Source organism: Leptonychotes weddellii, chromosome 7, assembly GCF_054177405.1.
Source record: "Leptonychotes weddellii isolate Sample4059 chromosome 7, ASM5417740v2, whole genome shotgun sequence".
Lineage (NCBI taxonomy): Eukaryota > Metazoa > Chordata > Mammalia > Carnivora > Phocidae > Leptonychotes > Leptonychotes weddellii.
The window spans coordinates 26,266,086-26,279,718 of record NC_138375.1 but is presented as its reverse complement, the minus strand read 5'-3'; the positions used below and the strand labels follow the sequence as shown (position 1 = coordinate 26,279,718).

The window sequence follows — 13,633 nt, the reverse complement described above, 5'->3', positions numbered from 1 at the left end:
TGATTTAGTGGCTATAGTGTGTTTACCTGTTTAAAGCAGGCTTCCACCAGATTTGGAGGGAACATATTCCTGCAAAGAAAATAATTGTCATTTGAAAAATTTCTCAAATAATAAGTTTGCTTCTTAAATACTTTTTCATGGTGTCCAAGGTAAAGATTGTATTGAACTAAGCAGCAAATGGATAAAAAGAAAGGTTTTGGTGGATTTTATGACTTGAAGTGGGACATATGGTTATCCCTATGTGGGGCCCCTGTTGTTCATATTTTTCAGGGAAGTCGCAAATTCAACTCATCTGTCCTTTTGTCAGACAATGGGATTTTTTTTTTTTAAAGATTTTATTTATTTATTTGAGAGAGAGAGAGAGCACATGGAGGGGGGAGGGTCAGAGGGAGAAGCAGACTCCCCGCTGAGCAGGGAGCCCGACGCGGGACTCGATCCCGGGACTCCAGAATCATGACCTGAGCCGAAGGCAGTCGCTTAAGCAACTGAGCCACCCAGGTGCCCCAGACAATGGGATTTTTAAATTTGGTCATTATCTCATCAAATCCTGCTCCCGGGAAGAACCAAAGTGAGAATGGAAACACCCTTGGTTATAAACATTCTGGTTAACTGAGGTATTATTTAATAATGGCCCTTTTGATATTGTGCCATGTGTCCAGGGACCAGATGTTCTGAATCAAATGTCATGGTCAGACTGTGGAATTTTGTTCTCCATAAAGTCCTCCCAAAGGCCAGCTGGGGGATGGGATATCGACTCCGAATTGCTGGAGCTTTTGAGGCTCTTTGGTGACCAATGGAAATACGGTTCACAAAATTTGAACTTGTGGTCCATGTGGCAAGGTTTGTCACTTTCTCAGAGCAGTGTTTTGAGTTCATGGTGGAGTTCAAGGGGCCACAGTCTAGCTGCAGAGTCTCTAACCAGCTGTGTGAACTTGGCCAAGTCACTACACCCATTTAGGTCTCTGCTGATTTATCTGTTGAAGAGAAGATTGGAATAAACTATCATTAGGGCTCCAAGGTTGAAGACTTTGGGCCAAGGAGACATGGCCCAGGAAGTTGCAGAGCCTGAGATTCCAGCAGTTGTGGGCTATCAAGGTCATGTTTTAACGTCATCAACTCTTGTCCCTTTTCTTCTTATTGCCTAGACAATCCTGTTTCCTTTTCCTTCCTATCTGTGCTCTCTGGGTCTGTTTATATAAATCTTGATAGAAATGTGAGTTCGGGAGATGTCAGGAAAAATACTCGAGCCAAGTGACTGGTGGGGATAGGCTACTCATACACCTACCACTGGGGCAAGGAGAGGCAGAAACACACAGCACTCTGATGGATCAACCAGACTTGGGATGACAAGATCCCAATTCTTCAAACAAGGAGTAGAAATTATACAGAAAGAGAATATAATAAAATACTCCTAACCTAACCTACCTGATGGTAAAGTTCATGGAAAAAATGGTGAAAAGCCTTAAAGCTTCCTATTGCTGGTGGTGCTTCACCATCCCTTGTAGGTTCCCTTAACCCTGCCTGTACCTTTCCAAACCCCTTTCGCTGATTCTTTTGAATATGCAATATGCTTCCTGCCAGGATCTGACTGACACAAGGGCAGGTGTGTAGAGAGGGCGAGCAGGAAGGTGCCAGGATCAACCTCTGGTTTACTTCACAGTTCTGTGTGAGATGACTCTACCATCAAGTCTGTTTCAAGCATTAGATAAGACTCATTTGCAATCGGTGTCTGGTTTGTACACAAAAAAATGCTAAAGAAGCCATCCTTTAATCCTTTATTGCTGGTCTGCCAAATCCTTTCTTCGTGACTAGTATAAAAGGAAGACCTTAGAATGGGTATGACCAGATGATCCTTAAGGTCCTTTCTGGACAGAAACTGTTGTGCATAATGGATGATGATACAGATGACAAGTTCCGCATTAGAAGAGTCCAATCAACAGGCTATAGTTGAATAAAAACTAGCCTTAAACAGCAAGACAGTAGGGTAAGACTTATTAATATTCCAAGGTAAGCTGCATAGCGGAGAGGAGAACTGAGTGATCAGATTCTGAATCCTAAAAGCAAGGCACTCAAAATCAATATCCCCTCTCTGCCCTTCTCACCTCTTTCCCATTAGATCAGAAAACAAAACCTGTAACTCCTGTTAGAAAGAAGTAAAAATGTGACCTTCATTTCAAGCCCCGCAAGGCTGGTTCAGTTAGACAACTATTCTGCAGTCTGACTAGCTCCCCAAAAAGAGGGGCTGGGTGTCAAAATATATCCAAAGGGGTGGGCTTGCAAGGACATACCTGATCAAGTCCAGGAAGGCGTCTGCAGCAGTCACTTGAACAATTTTGCCTTCTCTGTGCATGTTTTCCTTTGTGCCCTTCCCGGGATGGATGATGATGACAATGATTATGCCAATCACCACAGCAATGATGGTTGTAGTCATGTAATAGACTACCGCTCGCATTCCCATCTTCCCTGATGCCTTACTATCTAGGGCCGCCATTCCTGGTGAAGGCAAACAGAAGGAGATTTTCAGGAAGTCAGTCCAAAGAAGTCTCCAGAGGAAGGTAATGGGGACAGTAATTCCTTCTACACCCCCTTACCCTCATTCCACCCAGCAATGGGATTTTACACAAGTTATGAGAACTTGGCATCAGATTTCATCAGGGCATCATAAAAGGTGAAGGAAAAAAGCCAAAGAACGGCCAGTCATCAGCCGTGGCAGCAAACATCTGATCACCTGTTTCCTGCGTCAAGAGTTGATTTCACGTGGCTCTCTAATGATTTAAAAGGGCAATCAAATTCTTTCCTAGGTTATTACTGGTTGGGGAAGCTAGGAGTGTAAATAGTGAGTAGTGTGTGTGTGTGTATCTGCAGATGAAGAGATGCTCAAAAAAAATTTCTGGCAGGATAACCTGAGCATATCTCAATTCACTGTGGTGACTCACATGGATAAACCGGCATTAAATTATTTTAAAAGACTTATTATTTTATATGTGTACTCGGGAGTCTTTTCTTTGATGTTTTTATGCAAAATGTAAGCCTTATTCTGACCACCTAACAACTTATCGTCAATTTGCATTTAAATTAGACATTGGGTTATAAAACCAAAGTTCTCAAATAGTTTCTCTGGGGTTTCCATTTCATCTCATCTCATCAAAATTTAAAAAAAAAATTCTCTTTTTTGGTGGGGTTCTTCTCATGTTTCCACCTTCTCCCCTGGGCATGGAGTACCTCATCTCATGTTAAACATCTTCGCCCTCTCGTTTTCAGGACATCTTCAAAGTCTACCTCAGGCGAGGTGTTATATCCTAGGTAAAAAAGGAGGTGTGACTTTCAAGATTTCCCTTCCTGCTCCAGCAAATGGAACATATCTTAATGTCTCTTGGGGTGGTAAAAAATTGGAAATGACACAAACCCCTCAAAAGATTAGATTATACACAGACCTGTACCCCTGAAACAAATAATACATTATATGTTAATTTAAAAAAGATTAGATTATAATAATATGGGCTCTTCTGTTTCATTAGCTATTTCTTCACTTTTCTTCTTTCTTTCCCTTCCCTAATCTCATGGAAACACTAAAATCCAAGTATAGTATAATCCAATCATAACGAAGGGACTATTTTCTTTACTCTTTAAAAATTGCATTTTTATAAATGTATTAAAAGGTTATACTGTACTCCAATGATCAGTATCGGATTCTAATAGTGATTTAATCTTTAGGTAGTGACTGTTCATACCAACATATTAAGAGTAAGGTAAAATATTGAAAAAAAAAATAGTACCCATGATAGGGCTGGGTTTGCCCCCAAAATGTGATATAATGTTAATTCCCATGAGAATTGAAGCCAGGGCTTTCAATTTATAATTTCATTTATATTTGAATCATATCATTCATAATTTTCATAATAAGCGCTTACTTAGTACCTGATATGTTCTTATTTTTAACAACAACCCATAGCGCAGGTTAAAAACCACTTAAGTGACTAAGATCTTAGTCAACACCAAGTAAAATGGAGTGGGTACCTGAGCTTTGCTCTTACGTCACTAATTTTCATATACTTTCTGCCCTTGAGGAGACCAACTGCAGCTCCCGCAAAGGAGGCCAACTTTGGCTTTAATGCGTGAACTTAGCTTCTCTTACCCTTGCCCTGGGTTTCTGGAAGCCCAGGGCTAAATATGCATTTACTGGGATGGTGCCACTGCAACACTGTGCCAGCCTTAAAAATGGGCTAATCTGTCCTCAGTCACATGTCCCATCCCCCCATTTTCATGCCCAGGTCTGAATCACATCTCAAAGATCTTGGCTTCCTGCGCTTGCAATAATTTCTCTCAGAAGGGGCCCACTCTTTTTCCCATTATTGCCTGAGCTTGTCACCACTGAAGCCTGAAATTCTTCGGCGGCGAGTGGTGTGGGCACAATAGACCGGATATCTCTGCTAGGGGGTACGAGGCAGCAGTATTTTCTTCCTCCGAGATGCTTTCTTTCCCTCTCGCCTTCTATTCTGTGGTGCTGTTCCGTTCTCACGCCAAGTCTTCTCTGACGTTCCTGCCCACTACTCCCGACCTATAGCTATTCAGAGAGAGCGCTAAGTGGTCAAGGCAGAGCACTGGAAACCAAAGTGGCAAACAAAGGAGGAGGCCTAAATCTCCCTCCCTCCCACGGCGGGGGTAGGGATGGGGGTAGTTATCCCAGAGTCCACAGCTACAAGGCTATCAACTCGAAGAAACAAAGATTCTTACTTACAGGATTTTTTTTTTAATTAAAAAAATGAAAACCAGTATGAAAGTATTTTCTCCACACCTTTAAATTCTGAAATAGCTGAAGACAACCACCAAGGCCTTGTTTTTAGCAGTGATCCCAGAAGGAGAACTGATAGTCAAATGAGAGGCCTCACCAACCTCTACATATTGACCCTTTTCCTTTGCAAGAGAATAAAGCAACAGCTGCTATTGTTTCAGCCAAGGAAGGAGGGGTGTGTTTGGGGTGGGGTGGAGAATCTTCATGAACCAATTCTCCATGTAGGTCTGTTCCCAAGAGGGGGCCCTGGTGTCCCACACGGACTGCTTGCCTTCCTCCGTCCCTGGTCCTCCATCCCCTCTCCCCACCTGCCAACTCTGACCACTCCCCTCTTCTCTGACACAGGCTCGTAAAACTAAAGGGACCACCACGAACAAGGTCACACACTGTCGTGAGGGCAAGAGCAGGATGGATGTGGACAATCTGCCAGACACAGGGCCTGAAAGAGAATGGTCCTGATAATGGTGGAACCAGGAAAATGGAGGACGAGCTCCGGAAGACAAAACCTAAGGTGAACAATGTCTCTCTTCCTCTCCCTTACTTCCCTTCCTCTCTTGCTCTCCCTTACTCAAACTCAGTGAGCATCTCTGTGCCCTAGCCTTGAGAAATCCGAGACAAAGCCCTACACCAGAGACTACACACAAATGTCAGTGTCTGGGGGCAAGGGCAAAGTACTGAATCACTTTGTGGAAAAGGGAACTTTGGCAGAAAGTGCCCTAAATATTTAGGAAGGGAAGATTTTAATTGAGCCTTGTCACTTTAAAATGGAAGAAAAGGGCACCGGGGCAGGGGAGACAGGTGGTCACTTGGGTGTGTAGGTACTGACGGGAGTGTGTTACAACAACTGTGCGTTTGTCTAAACATACATTGGAGAAACACATTCCAGAGCAAGTAGTAAAGATAATGATCTCGGCTGGTCTCTTTTTCTTCATTTGATCTGGGTTTAGCTAAACCAGACCCATTCAAGACAACCTGACATCTTTATTATGAAAACAATCTGCCATCAGAATTGAGACCCTCTTGAAACCCAAGAAATACTATATGGCAGCATTGCTTCAAGTGCTGGGACTGGTCTTCCAATTATAATGACATGTTTGTTCTGTTCATATGTTTGATATATTTTGAGTTAACTTTTGTGCCAGTTCCCTAATTCGCTCACAAAATCCCACCCCCAGTCAATGGCACATATTCATCTAATTTCATGACGACTGGAGGTTGTAGATGTCATTGATATCATTTTAAAGGTGAAGATACACAAGAGCAGAGAAGTTAAGTAACTTGTCCAGTGTCGCACAGCTAGCAAATGGCAGTGGCAGAATTCGAACCTGCACTCCCAAGGGATCACCCTTTCCCCTATACCTCTCTTTTAATGGACAGGCTGGAGGAAAATTCCATGGCAGTAGATCACTGAAGAAACTCTAGCACATTACTCAGCATTCCCTACCTTCAGAGGAAGTGCATTACACTGGTTACCCGAAGGACTAGCTAGAGAACTAATCAATTAGTACAAATTTCTCATCGTTTCTAGAAAAACAGCCAAGAGCATATTCTAATGGAGCATGGAGGATCACGGATACTTGCTGGCTGTGGGTACATGAATCTTATTTTCCTTTCTAAAAACCAACCCATCAAGATCCAGTCATCAAGGAAGCAATCCATTGATCATTTCTGCAAACCTATTATACATGAATCTTATTTTCCTTTCTAAAAACCAACCCATCAAGATCCAGTCATCAAGGAAGCAATCCATCGATCATTTCTGCAAACCTATTACATGTTCACCGATGAGTTAAGCATCTAAAAGGGATTAAACAGACATTTTTTAGAATGTAAAAGATAAAGACTTTGCTTCAGAAACCTGGGTATTTTAGGCAGCAGTCACTTTGAAGAGAGAGGAAGGAAGAGAAGAGAGTTTCTTAATGCAAATAGGTAAATACGCATTTACTTCTTTATTTATAAAAACAGTCTTTTGGTATATGTTAAGAAAAAAAAAAGAAGAAGAAGGTAGCGGGAGGGGAGGAATGAAGCAGGGGAAATCCGAGGGGTGGACGAACCATGAGAGACGATGGACACTGAAAAACAAACTGAGGGTTCTAGAGGGGAGGGGGGTGGGAGGATGGGTTGGCCTGGTGGTGGGTATTGAGGAGGGCACGTTCTGCATGGAGCACTGGGTGTTGTGCACGAACAATGAATCATGGAACACTTCATCTAGACCTAATGATGTAATGTATGGGGATTAACATAAGAATAAAAAAAAACAGTCTTTTGGTAATCAGTTTGGCATTAACAAATATGCACCACATTTGTGGGTTTTTGCTGGGATGGAGTAGGGAGGGAGGGTCTCATAAATACGTAAGTGGAAGTCTGTAAGTCTGTATTGTAAATTAGATTTCTTTTGGTATAATATTTGGTATGACTTCTTGGATAAATGAAATATGCATTCAGAGAAGTATAAAAGGATAACATATAAATAATGTCAAGTTCTCTCTTATTTGCATGGATTTTATTCTCCCATCTGCTAAAAATCCACGTCTTATCCATTCATGTGTTTTACTCCACTTCCCCCAATAATTCCTGTCTCTGGTTTTGAAAATTGAAATTTAAGGATGAAGCCTTCTGTGATGAATTGTCTTTCTACTCATTCTCATGGTGTTTCATTGTTCTTCCAGGGACTGGACCAGGCCCAGAAAGAACAGAAAATCAGCAACTGCTGATTCAAGAATATTGTCTGTTTCGGTTTTTGCTTTATTTTAGAGGCACTCCTCCACAATGGGCTTCTCAAATGCTCATGTAATGAAAGCCGCCTGTTCTCCATCCTCCTAGAATTTCAGGATGGGCAAACTTACAACAAGGAAGTCAAGGAAGAGCTCCAGCATGTCATTTGACTGTAAGGTGCTGATTTTTTTTAAGGAAAGTTAAATTCTAAAAATACAATATACTTCCTATTTACAGATTGAAAAATGAACTCTTGTATCCTAAAGCAACTGCCCACTGCTGGAGGAAAAAGGGCACACTGGAACCCTCAGAAAGGAGAGTGAGCAAGAGGGTCAAAAAGCTCAGGGGAGAGGGAGGGAAGGGGGCACGGGGGGGGGGGCGGCGGAGGGAGTGAGCATAAAATAAATCATTTTAAATCTGTCTAAAACTATATTACGTTTTTCTTCACTAAACTATTTTCTTCTGGCCCCTTTATAGACTCGATCTTAAAACAAGTAAAATTCTATGATTCTGTGGCTTGTGGAACAGAAGAATCTTTCAAAGTTAGGTTTGCTAATGATTGTATCACAATTTTGAATCACAATTAATAAGCAGGATGCAGCCTCAGAACTTAATCTCAAAGACAACAGTTAAACTACTTAAGGCCAACCTCAGGCATTTTGTAAGTGTATTCTTTTTTTTTTGCTCAGCGATTAAGAGTTTAGGCTCTGAGGGGCGCCTGGGTGGCTCAGTCGTTAAGCGTCTGCCTTCGGCTCGGGTCATGATCTCAGGGTCCTGGGATCGAGCCCTGCATCGGGCTCCCTGCTTGGCGGGAAGCCTGCTTCTCCCTCTCCCGCTCCCCCTGCTTATGTTCCCTCTCTCACTGTATCTCTCTCTGTCACATAAATAAATAAAATCTTTAAAAAAAAAAAAAGAGTTTAGGCTCTGAGGTAAGAATACCTGGATTGCACTTTTGGCTCTGGTGGCTTAGGACCTCTGTAAGCCTCCGTTTGCTCATCTGCAGTATGGGAATCCTGACAGCCCTCTCACTGGCATTAAAGGGACTTTCGTTCCAAAAGCACTTAGCATAGAGCTTGGCACAGAGTAAGGATTCAACAAATGTTAGCTGTTATTATTAAGTTAGCAGAAGAGTAATAAACAAGCTATTCACTAAGTATTATTTGCCTTCTCTAAGCCTCCATTTCGTCTAGACAAGAAGCTAATAATATTTATACTGCAAGCTTAGGGAAAACTTACATGAAGAATCCAGACAAAGCAGGTTCTTGATAAATGCTACTTACTGTATGTCTCTCTCTACTAAAATTTTAGTGCCAAGAGAGCAGAGCCATGTGTTTTATTCACTAATGTAGCCTCAGTGGCCATGGAACGGCGCCTGCATAAGAAGTATTTGTTGAATAGTCATTCTTATCACCGCTGTTGTTGTTACACTGGGGAGAGGCCACACACACTCTTTTTTTTTTTTTTTTTAACATTTAGGTTAGGTTACTGTGAATTACAAGTACTAAAGTTGCTTTTGTTTAAAATACTCTGAAATTTGGATTTGTCAGTTTTAGTTGCTCTACCCCCAATTAATCCCAAATCGGTTCATTCTATCTTGGAGAATGAGAGACAGCCCTGGTGGGGAAAGAGTGACTCAGCATCACCTGGAGCTTCATTTCCAGAGCTGGGGGTGAGGGGTGGGGTGGGGAGGAAGTGTCACTGGCAACAAGGTGTCCGGGGATGGTCAGGAAGGCAGAAGGCTGGCACACCTCTACTAGTCACCACCAGGAGCACCCTCCCTCTTTCCCTTCCTTCTCTCTCTCCCACTCCGTATTATTTTCCCTCTTTTACTACCATGAGGCAGTCTCGCAGATGAGCCTATATAAGTAAATGCTGAAGTCCTCTCCGTCCACACGTTAACAGAACATTGAGTGAATAAGTGAAAAACACACCGAAGGGAACGGACGAGCGGGATAGGGGTCTAACACGTGCTTATGATGCAGCTCATGGGTTTTGACTAGTATTGTTTTCCATTAATGAAAGAGAACAGAATAGGAAATACTAAAGGGTATCACCTGTGGTAAAGGTAAGTATCAGTTTGTGAAACTTCTTTCAGCTGTCTGTATGTATCGTGCGTGGCTGGGTCACAATGTAAATACATTTGTGTTTTTTCCCCTTTTTTTGGAGGGACACCCAGATATGAATACATTTGTATTTTATCTGTAGGTTCTAGTAAAAAAAAAAAGGAGTTTGCAAACACTGGTAGATACCTAGTTAATAGGAGAGGCTTTACAAAGGAACCATGAGCTATGGTCTCTCCTTCCTGTCATCCTCGCTTCTTATGACTTTGGACTATCCCCAGCACCCAAGCATTTATTTCACCGAGCTAGTGGAGACCAAGGAAATAAGGGGGCTGATGTCTAATATCTGGTCAGTTGAGTTGAACAGAAATTCTGTAGACGTTGTAACGAGGGGAGAAGTTTGAGAATAGATTCGCTTCACGCAATTTTAAGCAAAGAGGCATTTACTTTAATCAGTGATTCTTAGTGAAGAAGAGTTAAACCATCTCCATAAGCAGATGAGAAAAATTTTGTGGAATTCACAGTCAATTAAATCACAAGTATCTTCACAGGGGTTTTTGCCCTGGCCAAAATTTCCTTCCCATATAGCTGTTTATAATGTCACAAAACTTGATATTTCATTTGCCTATAATATCACTTAGTTTTATGAGGTTATATTGCATAAGAATGACAAGGAATCTTCTTTACGAATTTATTGCTTGTGATAGCATATAATTTGTCAGGCAAATTGATTTTTTAATTTGACCCTTAAAACTGTCAACAAAAGACTCCCTTTGAGTTCCACTGTTCACTAGTAAAACGAACTGTGGAAAGGCAAAAGGGAAACATTCTATTTTGAAAGACTGTTAAATAGAAAAATCCCAGGGGAGCAGACAATATTATTAGTGGCATAAAAAGTCACATAAATCACCCTTTATCCTCAGCCTGGTAGGACCAAGCACACAATCCCTTTTCTCTGGTTATTGCTGTCCTCTGAAAATGAACCTTCATACGGGGAAGCAGTGAGGGGAAACCGAGGCCCAACTTTAACTGCTGCTACCTCCAATATCAAAGAGCATCCAGTGGCCTCCTTGACCTTTGGGGTGGAGAATGTTTCTCCTGGGTTACCAGCTGGTGAGGTCCTCTGAGTGGTCAAGTTTGCTTTTCTCTACACTAGTCTTAACCATCCAACAGACTCTCATTACAGCCTCCCACAGCCCTGCAGTCACTCCAGTGATGCGATCTGCCAGAAAACCCACCACGGGGACTTCCTCTCTCTCTCAGCCAAGGTCTCAAGAAAACCTCGGAAGAGCCAGCTCTGAGAGTCACTTCTCAGGCACACAGTTGCCAGCATAGGACCCACCGAGAGGTGATTTAGATACCCATTTACCCTTCACATTAGCCCATCCTTCGCTCACGGTATTGGAATGTGCTGCACAATATGCTTTTCTGAAGAGGAACCAGGGAGTAATTCATCTTCTTTATGTGTGCTAAGCAGAGCAAGAGGGAGAGGAGAGCGGGACCCATGATGGGCTGGGGAGTAGTGATTAGTAACAGCTGACAGCCTCAGACCAAGACCCTTTCTTTGGTTACCTCATTGTAACAGCCGAGCACAAAGGAATGACTGTCCTCTCGCCAAGATTTAGAAACCCAGGACTGCAGAAAATAGCAGCTAAAAGAAAAAGCGTGGGTTGGGCCATGGAGACGAGGGGCTGATCAGACCAACTCTTGGTTTTACCTGTGAAGCCTGGCTTTGAAAAGAGACCTCTATCATGGGCAAAGATGTGCCAACACGCAGTTGGCCATCAACCAGCCCCCGCCAGGACCACCGATGTGACTGGGGAAAGTAGGTGACTTCACTCACAGTAGAAAGACCGTGTAGAGAGAGCAGCAAATTGCTTCCGTTTAAAGAGAGGAAGTTCTTTGAGGGCCGGAGCTCCAGCCCCCTCTGCCCTTTTCCCCAAAGAATCATGATTTACAACCAACCACTGGATGAGTAGTTTTCAGTTTCCAAAGCAGCTCTCTTTCTTTGGATTGAATTACTTGCTGTGGAAAAGACCTCTACGTGCTGGGTCCCATGCGACTTTCTTAGGAAGATGATGGTCAAGACAGCATGTTTCCCGGCTGACAGAATGCTGAGTGGGACTGAATTCCACAACTGGGCCAGACTTGTCCAAAGTTAATCAAAAGGCATCTCAAGCTGACTGCAGAACATGTCAGACTCAAGGGGTTCCCTTTCTTCCCACGGAAGGCCTGTCCCTCACAGGAGAAAAGGAATTGAAAGCCTCATAGACATTGAAAGCAACACATGGACATTAAAAACCAATTCAACCTGGCCCCGATTCCCAGAACAGCTGAGACAGGAGTGTGTCTCCATGTCCTGAAATGAGGCTGGGAAGCAGCAGGGATTCCTGGGGCCAAAGGAGCCTTCCCCGCAGTTGCAACCCAATATCCACCCCATTCCTTGCCATCAAATGATTCTGGAACCATAAGCCAATCTGAGAACTTGGAAATAGACTGAGGTTAAGTTTGTGGCTTGAAACTGAAATTAACATACTTTAAAAAGATATATTTCTTATATAAAAAAAGAAATGATTGAGAATAAAATGCGTTCCCTCCGGCTATTCTCTAAATTAAATCCAGGACATGGGATCTTATATACAATATATAAGAACAATTTTTTAAAAATTTTACTCCACGTTCTGGCCAGTGAAGAGAGCATGCCAATGGAGTCTTTAGGGGACAGAGCTGGGGTTGAGAGAATGACAGAAGGAGAGAGAAGAGGGAAAGCATGGAATGGAGAAAAAGTTCAGTGGGTGCTTTTATCTCAGTCAGCATATTTCTTGGGCTGTGGCCAACACACCCCTTTTCAGTTCTGATTAATTTTCTCAGCATTTAAAACTTCCCATCAGTTGTTCTTATCTAATCTATAAAGGAATAGTCGCACCCAGGGAGTGGGAGATTATGCTCCCAGCTACCTGCCCCGAACAATAAAGCAGTATCACTTCACTAAGTGAAAAAGACTGTCGCAAACTCTAGACGTGGTTGGCTTCCCTTACCTCTGCCTGAAGTGTAGTAAGAGAACATTTTCTCCCTGAAACAGGAAAAGCTGCGTTTTTTGCCCCCTGGGCCAAGGGCGACAATGGAACGGAGTTATTCCTGATATAGTCCACCAGGAATGGTGCAAGACTGTTGCAGCTTTTCCCTTCCCCTGAAGGGAGTTGTTTCTGCCTATTCTGCCTCAGTTTTGTAACCCCTATGTATGTAGTTTCTATGTGCTTCTCAGTTTCATATTTTGATGCTTTTTTCAAGGGGTATTAGAAATTCCTGTAAGTTCTCCAAAGAAAACTACGGGCAGCCCCTTCTCTCCAACTCCACTTATCCTGAATAGACTTCAGGGATCCAGGAAGGTGGCAGAGGCAGAAAGTGAAATGGTGTTTGGTTGAATTGAGACTGACGTTGCATAGGTTGGATTGTAAAAATTATTCTTTAACTTGGAAAATGGGGATAGGGTGGATAACAATGTAATTGCCAGTGCTTGGGAAAAAAACAACTACTGGATGGGTCTTGAGTAAAATCTGGTAACATTAGATGGCAAAAAACTCCCCCCAAAACCAAAAAAAACCCCACAACAACCCCAAAAATCCACCACCAAAAAAACCATCAAAAAACAAAAAAGAGAGAGAGGGGAGTTAAATGGGGACATTGTTGTTAAAAAGGGATAGGAGATAAAAGATTTATAAATAAGGTAAATGAAAATAGGGTGCAAAACTGAACTCAAATGAATGATCTTTTTTTAAAAAAAGATTTATCTGTTTGACAGACAGAGAGAGAGCACAAGCAGGGAGAATGGGAGAGGGAGAAGCAGACTCCCCACTAAGCAGGGAGCCCAGTGCAGGGCTTGATCCCAGGACTCTGGGATCATGACCTGAACCAAAGGCAGATGCTTAACTGACTGAGCCACCCAGGTGCCCCTCAAATGAATGATTTTAAACAGCCAGGGGAACACGACTGTAAAATGTGAGAACTCAGTCCGTAAACTCTACCTCACTAGGCACACGCTAAGGACTTCATCTCATTAAATCCT

General features: G+C 42.6%; 1 protein-coding gene across 2 annotated transcripts in view; it reads right to left on the bottom strand.

The window, feature by feature from the left end:
- SLC1A3 (solute carrier family 1 member 3) overlaps nucleotides 1–13,633 on the bottom strand; it is a 79,028-nt gene that overhangs the window by 14,773 nt on the left and 50,622 nt on the right. For both annotated transcript variants that reach the window (XM_006730415.3, XM_081826017.1), the window contains 2 exons: nucleotides 2,289–2,493; nucleotides 27–69 (listed from right to left, as the gene is read on the bottom strand). In XM_006730415.3, coding sequence (XP_006730478.1) covers nucleotides 27–69; nucleotides 2,289–2,493 — 248 coding nt within the window. The remainder of the gene's footprint in view (nucleotides 1–26; nucleotides 70–2,288; nucleotides 2,494–13,633) is intronic.